Below are 17365 nucleotides of genomic sequence, written 5' to 3'. Positions count from 1 at the left end.
CTGTTAACCAGAGGAGAGTGATGATGCCCAGCTTGAGTGTTACCCTAGATACTTGATCTGCACTTAAGCACTGACCAGAGCTCCCTGGCCAGATCTATAACACACATCTTGGTATTCACTAAAAGTACAAACACCCACTAAGCCACAGTGGAATAGCTCAAAAATAAAAGATAACAGAGGAAAAACAAAACAAAAATTAACTCCACAAATGCCTAAAAATAAATGCAGAAATTCAGGAAATAAGAATAAGGGAGACACCATGACCCCTACCCCCTAAAAAAGGAACACAACAACTTTACAATATTGGAATGTGAAAATGAAGAGTTTGATGAAATGCTGGAAATCGAATTAAAAAAATTAATCATAAGATTACTCAAAAGCGACCGGAAGCACATCCATGAACTGAAGAAAAAAAACACATGATATGAATGAAAGTTTTTCCCATGAAATTGAGATTTTTAAACAGAAATCAAAATGAAATATTAGATATGAAGAATTCAGTAGATCAAATAAAAAATGATAGAAAACCTTAACAATAGAATTGGTGAAGCAAAAGAAAGAATATCCAAGCTAGAAGGCAAATCTTAGGCAATCATTCAGTCAGACTGAAAAACAAAAACAAAAACAGGAAATTAGAAAACTTAAAAACAGGCCAGTGCCATGGCTCACTAGGCTAATCCTCCACCTGAGGTGCCGATACTCTGTGTTCCAGTCCCAGTTGGGGTGCTGGTTCTGTCCTGGTTGCTCCTCTTCCAGTCCAGTTCTCTGCTGTGGCCCAGGAAGGCAGTGGAGGATGGCCCAAGTGCTTGGGCCCTGCATTCCTGCATTCGCATTGGAGTCCAGGAGGAAGCACCTGGCTCCTGGCTTCGGATTGGCACAGCGCGCCAGCTGTAGCAGCCATTTAGGGGGTGAACCAATGGAAGGAAGACCTTTCTCTCTGTCTCTCTCTCTCACTGTCTAACTTTGCCTGTCACAAAAAATAATAATAAAAAAGAAAACTTAAAAAAAATGTTGGAGATTTATGGAATTATCAAACAATGCAACATATGGGTCTTAGGAGTTCCTGAAAGTGTGAAAAGAGAGAATAGAGTAGAAGGCCTATTTAGTGAAATAATTACAGAATGCTTCCTTAGTTTCAAGAAAAAAAGAGACATCCAAGTACAGGAAGCACATAGAACTCTTTATAGACATGACCAGAAAAGATCATCACCATGACACATTGTAGTCAAGCTTTCCATAGTAAAACATAAAGAAGAGATTCTAAAATATGCACAAGAGAAATTCCAGGTTGCTATCAGAGGATCTCCAATAAGACTCACAACTGACTTATCAGAAACCCTACAGTCTAGTAGAGAATAGCAAGATCTTTTCCAAGTCTTAAGAGGAAAAAAAAAAAATACTGCACCCTGCAAAGCTCTCATTTATGAATGAAGGTAAAATAAATACTTTCTGTAACAGACATTGAAAGAATTCTTCACCACTCATCTAGCCTTATAAAAGATGCTAAACGATGTGCTACACACAGAAACACAGAAAGAAAGCCATCATCATGAAAGAATGTGAAGACAGAAAACCCCCCAGTAAAAATACAAAAGAAATCCAAAGTAAACAATAGGAATATTCATGGAAAAATGGCAGGGTCAAGTCATTACCTATCAATAGTAACCTTGAATGTAAATCGCCTCAACTCCCCAGTAACATTCTGGCCAAATGCATTAGAAAACAAGATCCATCCATTTACTGCCCACAAGAAACACATCTCACCAACAAAAATACACATAGACTAAAAGTAAAAGGCTGGAGAAAGATTTTACATGCTAATGGAAAGCAAAAACGAAAAAAATTGTCAGGTGTAGCCATCCTAATAAGATAAAATAGATTTTAACATACAAACTGTTAAAACAGACAGAGGATGTTATTTAGTGATTAGTGGATCAATTCAACAGGAAGATGGGACTATAATAAATGTATAGGAACACAATTACAGGGCACCTGGATATTTAAAAGAACTGTTAACGGATCTAAAGGGAGACATAGACTCTAATACAGTAGTAATGGGGAACTTCAATACCCTACTTTCATCAATGGATAGATCAACCAGACAGAAAATCAACAAAGAAATAACAGAGCTAATCAAAACTATAGACCAAATGAGCCTAATCAATATCTCTAGAACGTTTCACCCCACAGTTACAGAATACATATTATTCTCATCAGTGCTTGGAACTTTCTCTAGGATAGAAGATATGCTTGGCCATAAAGCAAGTCTCAGCAAATTCAAAAAAATAAATATCATACAATGCATCTCTAATAACAATGTATTGAAGCCAGAAATCAATAACTCAAGAATATCTAGTACATATGCAGACTTGGAGACTGAACAACATGCTCCTGAAAGAACAGTGGGTCATAGAAGAAATCAAAATAGACATAAAAATCATTGGAAATGAATGAAGACAGCAAAACACTATATCGAAACTTATGGGATACAGCAAAACCAGTGTTAAGAGGGAAATTTTTACAATTGGTGCCTACATCAAAAAGCTAGAAAGTCATCAAATAAATGAGCTATCAGTGCACATCAAGGACAAAAAGAAAAAAAAATGACAAACCAAACCCCAAATTAGTAGGAGGAAAGAAATAATTGAAATTAGAGAAAAAATAAACAAAATTGAAGCAAAAACAAATACAGAAGAGTAATGACGTGCTAGATTTTTGAAAAAGTAAACAAAATTGACACATCATTGCCACCCCCCCCAAAAAAAAAAACCATTGGAAGACCCAAATCAATAAAATCAGAGATGAAAAAAGAAATGTAACAAATACCACAGAAATAAAAAGAAGTATCAGGAATTACTACAAAAAGCTGTATGCTACCAAATCTGGATACTAAAAGAAATGGTTAGATTCCTAGACACATACAACCTACCAAAATTTAGTCATAAAGACATAGAACACTTTAGTAGACCAATATCCCGGATGGAAATTGAATCAGTGATAAAGACCCTCCCAACAAAGAAAAACACTGGTCCCGATGGCTTCACTGCTGAATCCTACCAGAAATTTAAAGAAAAACTGGTTTCAATTCTTCTCAAGCTTTTCAAAACAATTGAAAGGGAGGATATCTCCCCAAACTTCCTCTGTGAAGCCAGCATTACCTAAATTCCTAAACCAGGAAAAGAAACAACAAAAAAAAGAGAACTATAGACCAATTTCCCTGATGAACAGGGCTGTAAAAATCCCCCCCACCCCCAAAATAGCCAATTGAATCCAACAACATGTCAGAAAGATCATCCACCAGGAAAAAGTTTGATTTATCCCTGATGTACAGGGGAATGGTTAAACATCCACAAATCAATAAATGTGATGCATCACATTAAGAAGCAGAAGACCAAACACCATGTGATTATCTCAATAGATTCAGGGAAAGTATTTGATAAAATTCAAAATTCTTTCACAATGATAACCATAAGCAAATTGGGTATAGAAATAATATTCCTCAACATAATCAAGTCAATTTATGACAAACACACAGTCAGTATCTTAACTGAATGGGGGAAAACTGGAGGCATTCCCACTAAACTTCAGAATCAGACAAGGATGCTGACTCACAATTACTATTAATATAGCCCTGGAAGTTTTATTCAGTGCCATTAGGCAAGAAAAAGAAATCAAAAAGATACAACGTGGAAAGGAGGAAGTCAGACTATCCCAATTTGCAGATGTCATGATTTTTTTTTTTTTAATTTTTGACAGGCAGAGTGGACAGTAGAGGGAGACAGAGAGAAAGGTCTTCCTTTGACGCTGGTTTACCCTCCAATGGCCGCCGCGGTAGGCGCGCTGCGGCCAGCGCACCACGCAGATCCGATGGCAGGAGCCAGGTGCTTCTCCTGGTCTCCCATGGGGTGCAGGGCCCAAGCACTTGGGCCATCCTCCACTGCACTCCCTGGCCACAGCAGGGAGCTGGCCTGGAAGGGGGGCAACCGGGACAGAATCTGGTGCCCCGACAGGAACTAGAACCCGGTGTGCCGGCGCCGCAAGGCGGAGGATTAGCCTACTGAGCCACGGCGCCGGCCCAGATGACATGATTACAAGAGACTATTGGAACTCAAAAAAGAGTTTGGTAAAGTAGGATATGAAATCATCACACAAAAATCAATAGCTTTTGTATACGCAAACAATGCCATAGCTGAGAAAAATCTTCTAAGATCAATCCTTTTCACAATAGCTCCAAAAAAAATTAAATACCTTGAAATGAATTTAACCAAAGATGTCAAAGATCTCTGTGGTGAAAATTACAAAAACATTTTAAAAAGGAATAAAAGAAGACAAAGTGGAAAAATTTTTATGTTCTTGAATTGGAAGAATCACTATCATCATTGGGGTCGGCGCCATGGCTCACGTGGTTAATCCTCCACCTGAGGTGCCGGCATCCCATTTGGGTGCTGGGTTCTAGTCCCGGTTGCTCCTCTTCCAGTCTAGCTCTCTGCAGTGGCCTGAGAAGGCAGTGGAGGATGTCCCAGGGCTTGGGCCCCTGCACCCGCATGGGAGACCAGGAGGAAGTACCTGGTTTCTGGCTTCAGATCGGTGCAGCGCCGGCGATAGCAGCCATTTGGGGAGTGAACCAACAGAAGGAAGACCTTTCTCTCTGTCTCTCTCTTTCATGGTCTATACCTGTCAAATAAAAAATAAAAAAATAAATGAAGAATCACTATCATCAAAATGTCCATACAACGAAAAGTAAAATGCCATCCCAATCAAAATGCCAACATTCTTCTCAGATCTAGAAAGAATGATGCTAAAATTCATATTGGAAGCACAAAACACCCTGAATAGCTAAAGAAATCTTATGCAACAAAAACAAAGCTGGAGACATTACAATACTGTATCTCAAGACATACTTCAGGGAAGTTATAATCTAAACAGCCTGATACTGGCACAAATCCGGACATGTAGACCAATGGAACAGTATAGAAACTCCAGAAATCAATCTTTGCATCTACAACCAACTTATCTTGGACAAAGGATCAAAAACCAATTCCTGCATCCAAGAGAGTCTCTTCAACCAATCGTGCTGGCAAAACTGGATCTCCACATGCAGAGGTATGAAACAAGACCCCTACCTCACACCTTACACAAAAATCCACTCAAAATGGATCAGAGACCTAAATGTACAACCTGCTACCATCAAATTATCAGAGAACATAAGGGAAACCCTATAAGACATTGGTATATGGAAAGAATTTATGGAAAAGACCCTGGAAGCTCAGCCAATCAAAGCCAAACTTGGCAAATGGGACTACATCAAGCTGAGAAGCATCCTCACTAGAAAAGAAACACTCAGCTAAGTGAAGAGGCAACTGAAAGAATGAGAGAAAATATTTACAACCTATGTAACTGATAAAAGATTAATTTTCAAAATCTGTAAAGAGCTCCAGAAGCTCAGCAACAACAAAACAAACAATCCAGTTAATAAATGTGCAAAGTCCTGAACAGACATTTTTCAAAAGAGGAAATCCAGATGACCAACAGACACATGACAAAATGCTGAGGATCACTAGCATCAGGAAATCCAAATCCAAACCACAGTGAGGTTTCACTTCACTTCTGTTAGAATGCCTCTCATACAGAAGTCAACAAACAACTAATACTGGTGAGGATGTGGGGAAAAGGGTGTCCTGATCCACTGTTGGTGGGAATGTACACTGGTGCAGCCACTGTGAAAGTCAGTATGGAGATACCTCAGAAAGCTGAATATAGACCTACCGTATTGACCCAGGCATCCCACTTCTGGGGATTTACCCAAAGAAAACCAAATAAGCATATGAAAGGGTGATTTGTACCTCCATGTTCATTGCAACTAATTTTACAATTGCTAAGATATAGAATCTACCCAAATGTTCATCCACTGAAGACTGGAAAAGAAAATTATGGTATATATACACTATGGAATACTACACAGCAGTAAAAAAAAAAAATCCTGTCATTTGCAACAAAATGGATACAATTGGAAACCATTATACTTAATGAAATAAGCCACTCACAAAAAGACAACTATCACATGTTCTTTCTGTCTATGGTAACTAATACAGTAACTAAAAGGTAATATGTGTGAGTGAAACTGACATTGTATTATGCAATGATTTTGAATAGCCATTGTCTTGACTGTTGAGGAACAATGTTTTATTTTTTTAAAAAAAGATCATTGATTTATTTATTTGTTTATTTATTTGAAAGGCAGAGTTACAGAGAGGCAGAGGCAGAGAGAGAGAGAGAGAGAGCGAGCGAGAGAGAGAGGTCTTCCATCTGCTGGTTCACTCCCCAAGTGGCCACAATGGCCAGAGCTGGGCCGATTTGAAGCCAGGAGCCAGGAGCTTTTTCCATGTCTCCCACATGAGTGCAGGGCCCCAAAGACTTGGGCTATCTTCTGCTGCTTTCCCAGGCCATAGCAGAGAGCTGGATCAGAAGTGGAGCAGCTGGGACTCAAACCAGCACCCATATCGGATGTCCTCACTATAGGCAGTGGCTTTACCCACTATGCCACAGTGCCAGCCCCACAATTTTTTTGTTTGTTTCTGTTTGTTTTTTTTTTTTTTCTATTTTCTTTGTACTATTTGGAGAACTGTCTACTTAGTGTAGGGTTAATCTTATGAGTATAAAGCTAACTGAAAATAGATCTTTGTAAAAAATAAGAATGGGAATGGGAAAGGGAAGAAGAAGAAGGGTGGGAATGTGGGTGGGAGGTAGGGAGGGAGGGATGAGTCACCATGTTCCCAAATTTGTATATGTGAAATGCATGAAATTCGTATTCCTTAAATGAGAGGGAAAAAAAAAAAGAAAAATGAAAGGTTATGCTGTCATAGCAAATAACTGGCACAAGACAGTAGCTTTCAGAAAAAACGTTTAACTCTTTTTTATGTAAAGTGTACTGGAAGCCTGGGAAATGCATTCCCCTCCCTGTGAAATCCTAGCATTCTAGGATACCTTGAATGTATGGCCCATCCATAGACACAGGGAGCTCTTGAATCATGGTAACAGGAAAAGAGAAGACTGGAGACGTTAGCACTGACCATCTCCTGTATCACCTGCCCAAAATAAGCCATGCTTTACTTCTAGTGTGAGGGGAATTACATTCTTCCCATACAGGTGGAAGAATAGAATTAGATACTGGAATATTGTAGCTGTGTCTCTTACATTAGCTTCCTGAAAAAAAATCATCCCAAGAAAAAAATTAATGTGTCTACCAGGATTACAGCTGACTTTCAGTTCCCAGGACAGATTATTGAGTGTAAAGGTAGCTTAGGTTCAGGGATAAAGAAGAATATCTCATATCCATTTTCTATTATTGTGATAGTTCATTCACTGCACCTAGGTTCTTAAAAGATTTGGGAATACAATGATAAAAGAATGAGCATTATACACATATATTTCTGAAAGTCTCTTTATTATGGAAATTAAATGGGAATCAGTACATTTCATTTCTTTTGAGATTTGTCAGGACATTTTTTAGTAATGTCAGCTTAGCATATTACATTTCAAATAGTGATAATACAATCAAATAGTTGATATGCTTAAACAACAAAGAAGAATAAAAAATAATTAATATACCTAAAGATTAAATATGAATTTAATCTTTGCTTCTTGAATTTTTATATCTTCTGATTTCACCTTGACATTATCATATATTACAAAAATTTAATAGAAAAATAATTCCTAATTCAGACTATAACTGCCTAATTTGTTAATAGCAAGTTTTATTCTGTGTTCTGCAAAAGCTTGTCTCTTGTACAATAAATCATGCCATTGAGAATACTTGCACAGTAAATGATTCTGTATTATAGATGGTATTATGTGCCTAAGTACCCATGAGCAGGTGTTAAAATTGGAAGCATGTGAAGTATTCTGGGTTTTTTTGGAGGAAATGAGAAGTTACGATTAGAAAATGATTTGAGTAGAATGGGGATTAGTTTTCACAGCTTCTTATATTTTTTGTTTGAGCCTATATTAAAAAAGTGAAATAGACAGGTGCTTGATTGAATCTCACCAGTCTCAGGATTTCCAAAATTATCCTCCTGATTGTGTTTTCTTCTTTAAACCACTATTATTCATTAGCAGCCTTCAGTTTTAAATTTTAAAGTATTACATTTCTTGATTTCCTGGTTTCTTGTATCACCAATTTACAGCGTCTGGCTGTTACTCCATTAACATTTGTTTAGGGATCTAAGCCACTGCAATGAATGGAGCTGATCTCCTTTAGTGGGTAGCAAACAAATCTTCCTAGTTACCTAATGAATAGTTCCATGCATATTTGTGCAATAGGGTGGCTTCCAAATTGACCTTGTTTATAAACCTCATGTAACATTTGTCTGAGTTGTCTTCAGTGTGAATTATAATACTTGTAGAACCTAGTAGTGGATATAGATGCTGGGGGAAAATGGGTCAGGGCTAAAATTTTCAGGGAGGAGTGGCCAAAGAGAAGCGAAATCCCAGAATAATGTGGCATTCAAAAAGAAGCGAAAATAATTTTAAAGTAGATATTATTGAGAACAGATGAATGTTTGAAAATATGGCCATCTCTATGGGGATGGTTCCATGGCTCACTTGGCTAATCCTCTGCCTGCGGCGCTGGCATCCATATGGGCACCGGGTTCTAAACCAGGCTGCTCCTCTTCCAGTCCAGCTCTCTGCTGTGGCCTGGGAAGGCAGTGGAGGATGGTCCAAGTGCTTGGGCGCCTGTACCCACATGGGAAACCAAGAGGAAGCACCTGGCTCCTGGCTTCGGATTGGCGCAGCGCCGGCCCGGAGGCGAACCAGCAGAAGGAAGACCTTTCTCTCTGTCTCTCTCACTGGCTAACTCTACCTGTCAAATAAAAAAAATTTAAAAAAAAATATGGCCATCTCTAAAGAAAAATAGCATTTGAAGAAAAAATATCCTTAGTTTTCTTTGATGTGAAGATGTACTGTTAGGTTTCTTGCTTGTTTATTATCCACTGCACTAGATCCTATCTAGTTTTTATTTTGTAAAAATCTTAGATGTTTAATCTTAGTTTCAAAATATTAGTCTATTAATGTGAAGTTTTTTGTATTTGCTCATCATAATGTAAATTTATTTGGCTCTCAGTATCATTCAGATTTGCTAACATCCCTAAAAAGAGATATAATATTCAGAATGTTTACAAGCTTATTTCAAATTAAGAATAATCTTGTATTACTTTTATTTGTCATACTGCCTAATACCTGATAAATTCAATCACAATATATTTTAAATTTTATTTTTCAAATGAAGTCATTTTTCAGCTAAAGGAAAGTTTTCACCCTACTCATACAAAATTCATTGTTGTCCAATTACTGTTGTATACTTCTCATTAACTATTTAGTAAATGCATTCACATATTCCCAATAATGGTAATAAAAGACCCCAGGGGAAATATGTTACTAGTAAATATTGCTATACTATAATGTCACAAAATAACACAAAAAGAATACACTAATTTTCTTTTGAAAACTTAAATTAACCAAGAAATAATTTAAATTAATTAATGAATTGGCTGTAAAATCACATTAGAGGTATGACATAGAAATCAATTAATCCAGACAGTATTGATTTGAAAAAGGAACATATTTCTTTTTTTTTTTTTTTTTTTTTTTTGGACAGGCAGAGTGGATAGTGAGAGAGAGAGAGAGAGAGAGAGAGAGAGAAAGGTCTTCCTTTTTCCGTTGGTTCACCCTCCAATGGCCGTTGCTGCCAGCACATCTTGCTGATCTGAAGCCAGTAGCCAGGTGCTTCTCCTGGTCTCCCATGGGGTGCAGGGCCCAAGCACTTGGGCCATCCTCCACTGCCTTCCCAGGCCATAGCAGAGAGCTGCCTGGAAGAGGGGCAACCGGGATAGAATCCGGCGCCCCAACCGGGACTAGAACCCGGTGTGCCAGCGCCGCAAGGCAGAGGATTAGCCTGTTAAGCCACGGCGCCGGCCTAAAGAACATATTTCAAGAACAATATATATTGCTAAATTGTTTTCCACATTTTAGTACATATAGGATACCAAAACTGAACTTGAAGATTCTTCTTAGCACAATTTGTATGACAGCAACTACATCCACATTTGTACTGCTGAAATGGTTCTACAGTTCCTTAGAGGAAGATTTATTTGCCATCTACTGATATCTCAGCAGCTAAACCATATGAGTACATTCCAGACCAAATGGCACCCACTTATCATTCTCCCACTTTTTTTTTTCTTTTTCACATTTCAGGGACCTGACAACTGTACAAAGTGCTCTCATTTTAAGGATGGCCCAAACTGTGTGGAAAAATGTCCAGATGGCATACAGGGGGCAAACAGTTTCATTTTCAAGTATGCAGATCAGGATCGGGAGTGCCATCCATGCCACCCCAACTGCACCCAAGGGTAAGTAAGCATCCTTGCTGGGCAAAGACTGAACCTTGTATGTATTGCTAGCCGATCCCTTAAATTTAGAATAGCCTCACAATATGTTGATTTTAGAGAATGGTTTAAAGAACAAAAATTGTGTCTTCTGAGATAGTTGTGCTTGATATTTGCCTATAAGTGTTTTATTGACAGGTTCAAGAAGCTGGTGTCAGATATACTTTGGATGCATTATGACAGTTCTTACAAATGTTACTGTAGCTACATGATAACAGAAATGATTGAAATGTTACTTTTGATATTTGTGTTTATTGAGTATTTCACAGAGGTGGTCTGCTTTTATTTCTTTGTTGTTACAGTTAGCTTAAAGTGAGGACATCTCTCTTTGATAAAATATAAAGGAAAACCTAGTGATATGCAGATTAAAATAACAAATAGATTTTATGAAGATAATCTTATCACGGTTCCTCCTATAACCACTGAATAATGAACATATTCTACAGAAATAAAGAGGCAGGTGTTGTAGCACAGTGGATTAAGCTGCCTCGTGGAACACCTGCATCCCACATCTAAGTGCTGATTTGAGTCCAGGCTGCTCCACACTTCTAATACAGCTTCCTGCTTATGTGCTTGGGAGGCAGCAGATGATAATCCAAGTACCTGGGTTCCTCTTACCCCTCTGGAAGACTCAGATGAAGTTCCTGGCTCCTGTCTTATGCCTGGTTCAGCTCTAGTTGTTGTGGCCATTTGGGGAGTGACACACCTGATGGGAGATCTGTCTTTCTCCATCTCTCTGTCACTTTACCTTTCAAAGAAATAAATCTTTAAAAAGAGAAAGGAGAAAAGCACTAACCTGAAAAAAATAACATTACTCATTGAACAAATGCCAACACCTATTTGTTAAAACTATAGCAAATCTCTTTTTGTAAGGATTTTTTATTTTCTCCATGAGGTGAATAATTTTAGAATTAAGGGAAGTTTCTGTACTCTATCTTCCTACTGTCTATAAAGCACTTTCTCCAGTTTGAGCGCCCACAGGTATGTGTAAATCCACATAGAAACATACCCACTTTTACTGAGAATCATCTTGAGTACTTTATCTAGCTTCTATATGAGATTCCACAGAGATTTTCTGCCAGATTAAAAACTAGTTGTTAGGGAACATTGAAGCTATTAACAAAACAGCATCATTTTCTGCCAAGAAAACATCAATTTTTATTTGCTACTACAGTTTTCTGCAGGTCAGAAACCAACTTAAGCCACTCTATGAAGTGGCAGATTCTCAAAAGGTAACATATTTGTCATTCAAATTCATTTCAGTATGGAAGAACTCACTGCCATCTCATTGGTTTACACAGAAGTGCAAAGGTTGAGGATTTTGAAATACATAAACACTTTGCTTCAAGGAAACTGGAAGTAATAAACTACTCCCCCTGTGAGTTTTTGGCACACTTAAGTTACGAATATTTCATGGAAAAACAACTGGTGTGGCTGGAGCAGAAGAAAGAGTCAGCAACAGGAAGAGAAAACTTTGCAAGCTAAAATCATCCACAAGAGGGTTTTATTGTTTTGCAGCTAAAATTAAACCAGTAAATTATTCAATATAATGTTGATGTCAACAGCTGTTGCCATTCAAAATGAGACCTTTCGCTGTTTTTGCAAATCTAATTACAATGAAGCCATTAGGGAAATGAAAGTGAGATCACAGAGCCATACTCAGGATGTGTGGCTGGTGTCTTCCCTTTAAATCATGATTATATAATAAAAGAAAACATATATAGCAGGGGAAGGAGAAGTAGGGGACAATGAAAAGAGATCAATGTGCTGTAGCAGCAACATTTGGATCTCAGCCAAAAGGGAGGATAAAAGAGTTTTAGGGAACAAATCTCACCAGGTCATTTGGGCACTGCCAAAAAAAAAAAAAAAAAAAAAAAAAAGGCAGGAAGATGTCTTTATCAACTCTAGGCTGCAGGTGAGAGAGAATTTGAATTTTGTACTCCTTGATATCTCCCAAGATAAAAATATATTATCTACTGATCTATTCCTGAGGGATTTTTGTTTTTTACTTTCCTTTTCCCAACGGCCTCCATAGTGTCCCTATCCATTCACTTCATAAAAGTGCTGTGTTTCCAGGCCAGAAAGAATTGAGGAATCTCCAGCGAGGAAATCATAAGTTCCCTAATCTCCACATGAACTGTTTTACTGCACAGCCTTTGTGCTTTGAGATCCTGCACCGAAGCACTGATGTGTTCAGTGCACTGAGTCCCTTCTTTTCAAACAGACCATTAGTGTGTTCTTTTCCTCGAAAAATCACAGATGCAGTGGGGATAATGAAATGAGGGACTATTTTTATTCCTAAACACATGTAATAACTGACCTCTCAGTACGTATGAACTCACCATGCTAGCTCCACTTTGGAAAATAGCTTTCCTTTTATATGTGCCAATATTATGTCAGATAATTCAGGAATTAAGTTAATGGAAATAGTCTTTTAAATTGCATTTTTCAGATGGAAAATTCTTATTTAAATAACATTTAATGATTTTTGAAAATAAAATTATCTAGGTAATAACTTAAAAGTGTTTTATGACTCAAAATGTACATTAAATATATTGGTTCTAATACATTATTTAGTTACTTTTAAAATTGGTTTTTCACTCAGCCTCTATCAAGAGATTCTTACTAATATCCCCAGAGGAGAAAAAACAAATATATTGTCTCATCTAATGTTGACCAGAGACTCTTATTTTAGCAGGCTTTTCTCATTTCATTCATTCTCCAACTTTGCTGTGTTGGATGCCTGCTCAGAGGCATTGATAGGCAAGTTCAGAATTGAGCAAGGCACCACTGTTGACCTCCATGAACTCACAGTCCAGTGAATTTATGTTCTTCAATTTACACCTCTATTAGAGATCAGACCCTTCTCCGCTGGGCTTTAGAGAAATGGGCAAGAATTTAAAGCTGAGGGATGGTTTTCCTGTTTGAAATTAGTAAGATAGGAGTTTTAAAATAGGACTTGTAAACTAAATTTATTATTAAAAAGAAATGACAGTACATCATCACTTGGGTTCATGCTCATTTATTTTTTGAATATTTATTAATCTTGAAAATCAAAGTTACAGGGAGAGAAGGAGGAAGGGAGGGAAGGAAAGAGAGAGAGAGGGAGAGAGAGAGAATCTTCCATCTGCTAGTTCACTCCCTAGATGGCTGCAATGGCCCAGTGCTGGGCCAGGCAGAACTCAGGAGCCAGGAACTGCATCAGGGTCTCCCACCTGGGGCAGGGGCTCAAACACTTGGGTTATTTTCTGCTGCTTTCCCTGGTGCACTAGCAGAGAGCTAAGTAGGAAATGGAGGACACAAATTGGTATCCATATGGGATGCCAGCATTGCAGGTGGTGGTGGTTTTACCACTACTCCTCATCAGCAGCCCCTGTTTGTTTTTAGAGAAAAGGAATGAGGTGAAGTCTATTGGGGCCAGTAGGAAGAAGACACAACTTTTAAAAAAATTATTTATTTATTTTTTGGGGGGTAGAGAGAGAGAGAGAGAGAGAGACAGAAAGAGCCCACACTTCCATCTGCTGTTACATTCACCAAATTCCTGCAACCTCCAGGGCAGGGCCAGGGCAAAAGCTGGAAGCCAAGAACTCAGTCCACTTGTCCCATATGGAAGGCAGGGACTTAACCCACGCCACTGCCTCACAGGGTCTGCAGCAGCAGCAAGCCGGAGTTAGGTGATGGATCCCGGACTCAAACTCAGGCACACTGAAGTGGCTATGGATTCAGGACGCGAAGCCAGGCACACCGAAGGGGAAACATGAGCATCTCAACAGGTCTTTTCACTGCTAAGCTAGTTGCCTGCCCCCAATTTAGGTTTTGTTTCAAACCAAACCATGATAAATTAGATGTGATTTGAAATGTTTATTTCATGAGAAATATTTTTAAAACTCATTATTTTTTGTTAATATCACATTGTTTCATATTATTAAATTTCATCCAAATGTGTTAGTCTTTTCCTATCAATCTTTTAAAAAAATTTGTATTTATAGTGACAGAATTTACATTTATGGAAAGAAGGAAAGAAGGGCCACTTACAGAATTGTTAAATCTATAATCTCAAGTTAAGTTTTTTTAATGCCTCCATTTTTATTTCAAAATTTGGAGATTTTGTCAAAATATCTAATGTATGTTGATTATACAATTACATCAAGGCACTTATAAGTCACTACGTTAAACAACAGACAGTAAACACAAATCAATATTCAAAATTTCAGATATTGTTATGTAATATGATAGACATGCAATGGGTTCTTTTTCTGATTTTTCTGTACACATTTTATCTTTGAAAACTAATTTATTTGATAATTGTAATTTTCCATAACCTGATTTATTACCTTTTGTGCATTTCTGATTGTTTAGATATTCTATTATTCTGTGGTCTTGCTGAATCTATATAAATTGCATATGCTAATTGTTGCTTATACATACAAAGTGCAGAGTAGAAATACAGTATACATTGCTTAATATACAGTGGCCTGTATTTAGAAAGGATGATGCCATTTCGTTCATACCCTCTCTTTCATTTTTCTTTCGTTCTCATCTTATAAATACGTGTAAAGACTCAACTATCCTGTCACCATCTCCTCAACAACCTTTCTTGGCCTTACACCCTGCTGCCTCAGGCCCTCCTCTCCTGTTCCACTTCAACTTTCTTCTCAGCTGAGTTCTAGAGACCCTGAGGCAGACAAGTGAAACCCTTTGGCAGTTCTTCCCTCAATAGGCCTCTATGCATTTCACACTGATGATCACCTATTCTTTCTTTTTTAAATTTAAATTTTTTTTTTTTATTTTCTTGACAGGCAGAGTTAGACAGTGAGAAAGAGAGACAGAGAGAAAGGTCTTCCTTCCATTGGTTCAACCCCCAAATGGCCACTATGGCCGGTGCGCTGCACCAATCCGAAGCCGGAAGCCAGGTGCTTCCTCCTGGTCTCCCATGCGGTGCAGGACCCAAGCACTTGGGCCATCCTCCACTGCCTTCCCGGGCCACAGCAGAGAGCTGGACTGGAAGAGGAGCAACTGGGATCACCTATTCTTTTTAGAAGCGCTTTCCTCATTTGGCTTCCAGGACACAGCAGTTATATGGTGTTCCTTAATTATATATCCTCATGCTTTTGAATGTCACTTTTTGTCATATGCTGTGACAGCCCCTTGGATTTCAATCACCAGCCTCTGCTTTTATCACTTTATATAGTCTTCTTCAGCCATCTATCAGCACTTACATTATTTCAGACTTCTGTATGCTACTTCAAACCAGATCATTATACTCCTGCCTTCTCTTGGAACTCCCTTAGCTGCTGACTCATCTTTCCAACTGCTGAGCAATATTATTGAACCCTGGATACACGAAAGTGAAGTTATCAAGCCTTCTGATCACATTCAAGGAAACATGCTCTGCCTCTTGAATTCCCTCACTGATAACTCCACCATTCTCAAAGCTGGAAATATGTCATCCTTAACCCCTTTGATCTTTCACCTCCCATTAAATTGCCATTAATTTCTCTTTTATCCCCATACCTTTCAACACATATCTTGTATCTGTCCACTCTGCCTCTGTCTCAGTTACTATTTCATTAGCTTTGCACAGTCATCTCTATCACAGATTATAAGAGTCTTTGTGCTAGAGAAATCTACCTGGCTTCCAGCTGCCTAACCTTCACAGGGCAAAGAGATCTATTTAAAATGCAAATCTACCAATTTCACTACTCCCTTAACCTCCTATAGTAGCGTTTGCGTTTCATTTAGTTTGTTATTAAGTAAGTAGTCTTCAAAGTCCGTCTCCCCTTAACACTCAAGCTCCTTCTTTTTCCTTTCCCTGTTGCTTCATATCTTTCTAACTCTTCAGAATTGTCTTAGATTGTTCATATACATTATGCATGTCTCCAGATCTATGCTTTTGTTTCTGCTGTTTTTTTACCCATTACAAACCAACTCTCACATCCCTAACGTGTAATTTTCCTGCTCCTCCAAGAGGATTTCTGTGACCTCAGGGCTTCAATGAGGTGTGCCTCCTTCACACCCCCCTAACCCACTTGTTCATGTCTCTTATCCCATTTTTCACATTATGTAATACACATCTGTTTATGCATCTGGCTCCTTTATTAAATGGTGAGCTCATTGAGAACAGAAGTGTCTAATTCATTTCTTTTTTCTCTTAGCAGCTCCTAGAACAGTAGGATCACTTGTAGTCATGTAACACAGGATTTCTTGAATGGGTGAAAATCTTTCATTACTCACACTTTCCCTTCAAGTTGAATTTCACTTTCAAATATTTTAAATATTTGTATCTTTCAAGGGCTATTATAATGATTGCAAACTAACCATAGCTTTTCAGATTATCACTTGGAAATAGAATGTAGACTATTAATTTTACAAAATGGCAATACTTCATCAAAATGCATTTTGAAGAAGAGATATAAAAAGAACTTAGAAAAAGCTAAGTTATTCAGAATAGAATCAAAAGAAAACCATGTAAGACAATTTAGAAGCTTTTTAGGGGTTAGTTTTCCATTTTTATAAATGGTTTTGATTATGGATTATGCATAATGCTAAGTGCTATATCTTGCATTTCCTATTTGCTTTGTTTTTTAAAAGATGTTTTCTATTTATTATGTTGCACAAAAAGAATCCTCAAAATTAAAGCAAAAATAATTTGCCAGCTAACTGGAACTGTTATATCAGATATTGATGAAACAGACAAAGTGACTTTATTATTAATTAGATATATATTTAGATCAACTAAATTAGTTAACAGGTTTTTTCACTCAATTATTGTTTAAAGCAATTGTCTGTATTCCCACCAAACTAGGTTAAACTTCCTATTTGGTTACATATTAAGCCTTTTTACTGTAATGTAAATTTAGAAGATGTTATCTCAAATATAAAAGGAAGGAAGGAAGGAAGGAAGGAAGAAAGGAAGGAAG

At 37.7% G+C, this 17365-nt stretch overlaps 1 protein-coding gene across 1 annotated transcript in view; it reads left to right on the top strand.

Annotated features, from left to right (window-relative positions):
- The window catches only part of ERBB4 (erb-b2 receptor tyrosine kinase 4), an 812545-nt gene that overhangs the window by 513111 nt on the left and 282069 nt on the right, over positions 1-17365 (top strand). The window contains exon 15 of the mRNA XM_062197030.1: positions 10255-10409. Coding sequence (XP_062053014.1) covers positions 10255-10409 — 155 coding nt within the window. The remainder of the gene's footprint in view (positions 1-10254; positions 10410-17365) is intronic.

The sequence above is a fragment of the Lepus europaeus genome, chromosome 1, assembly GCF_033115175.1.
Source record: "Lepus europaeus isolate LE1 chromosome 1, mLepTim1.pri, whole genome shotgun sequence".
NCBI lineage: Eukaryota > Metazoa > Chordata > Mammalia > Lagomorpha > Leporidae > Lepus > Lepus europaeus.
This window is presented reverse-complemented; position numbering and strand designations above follow the sequence as displayed.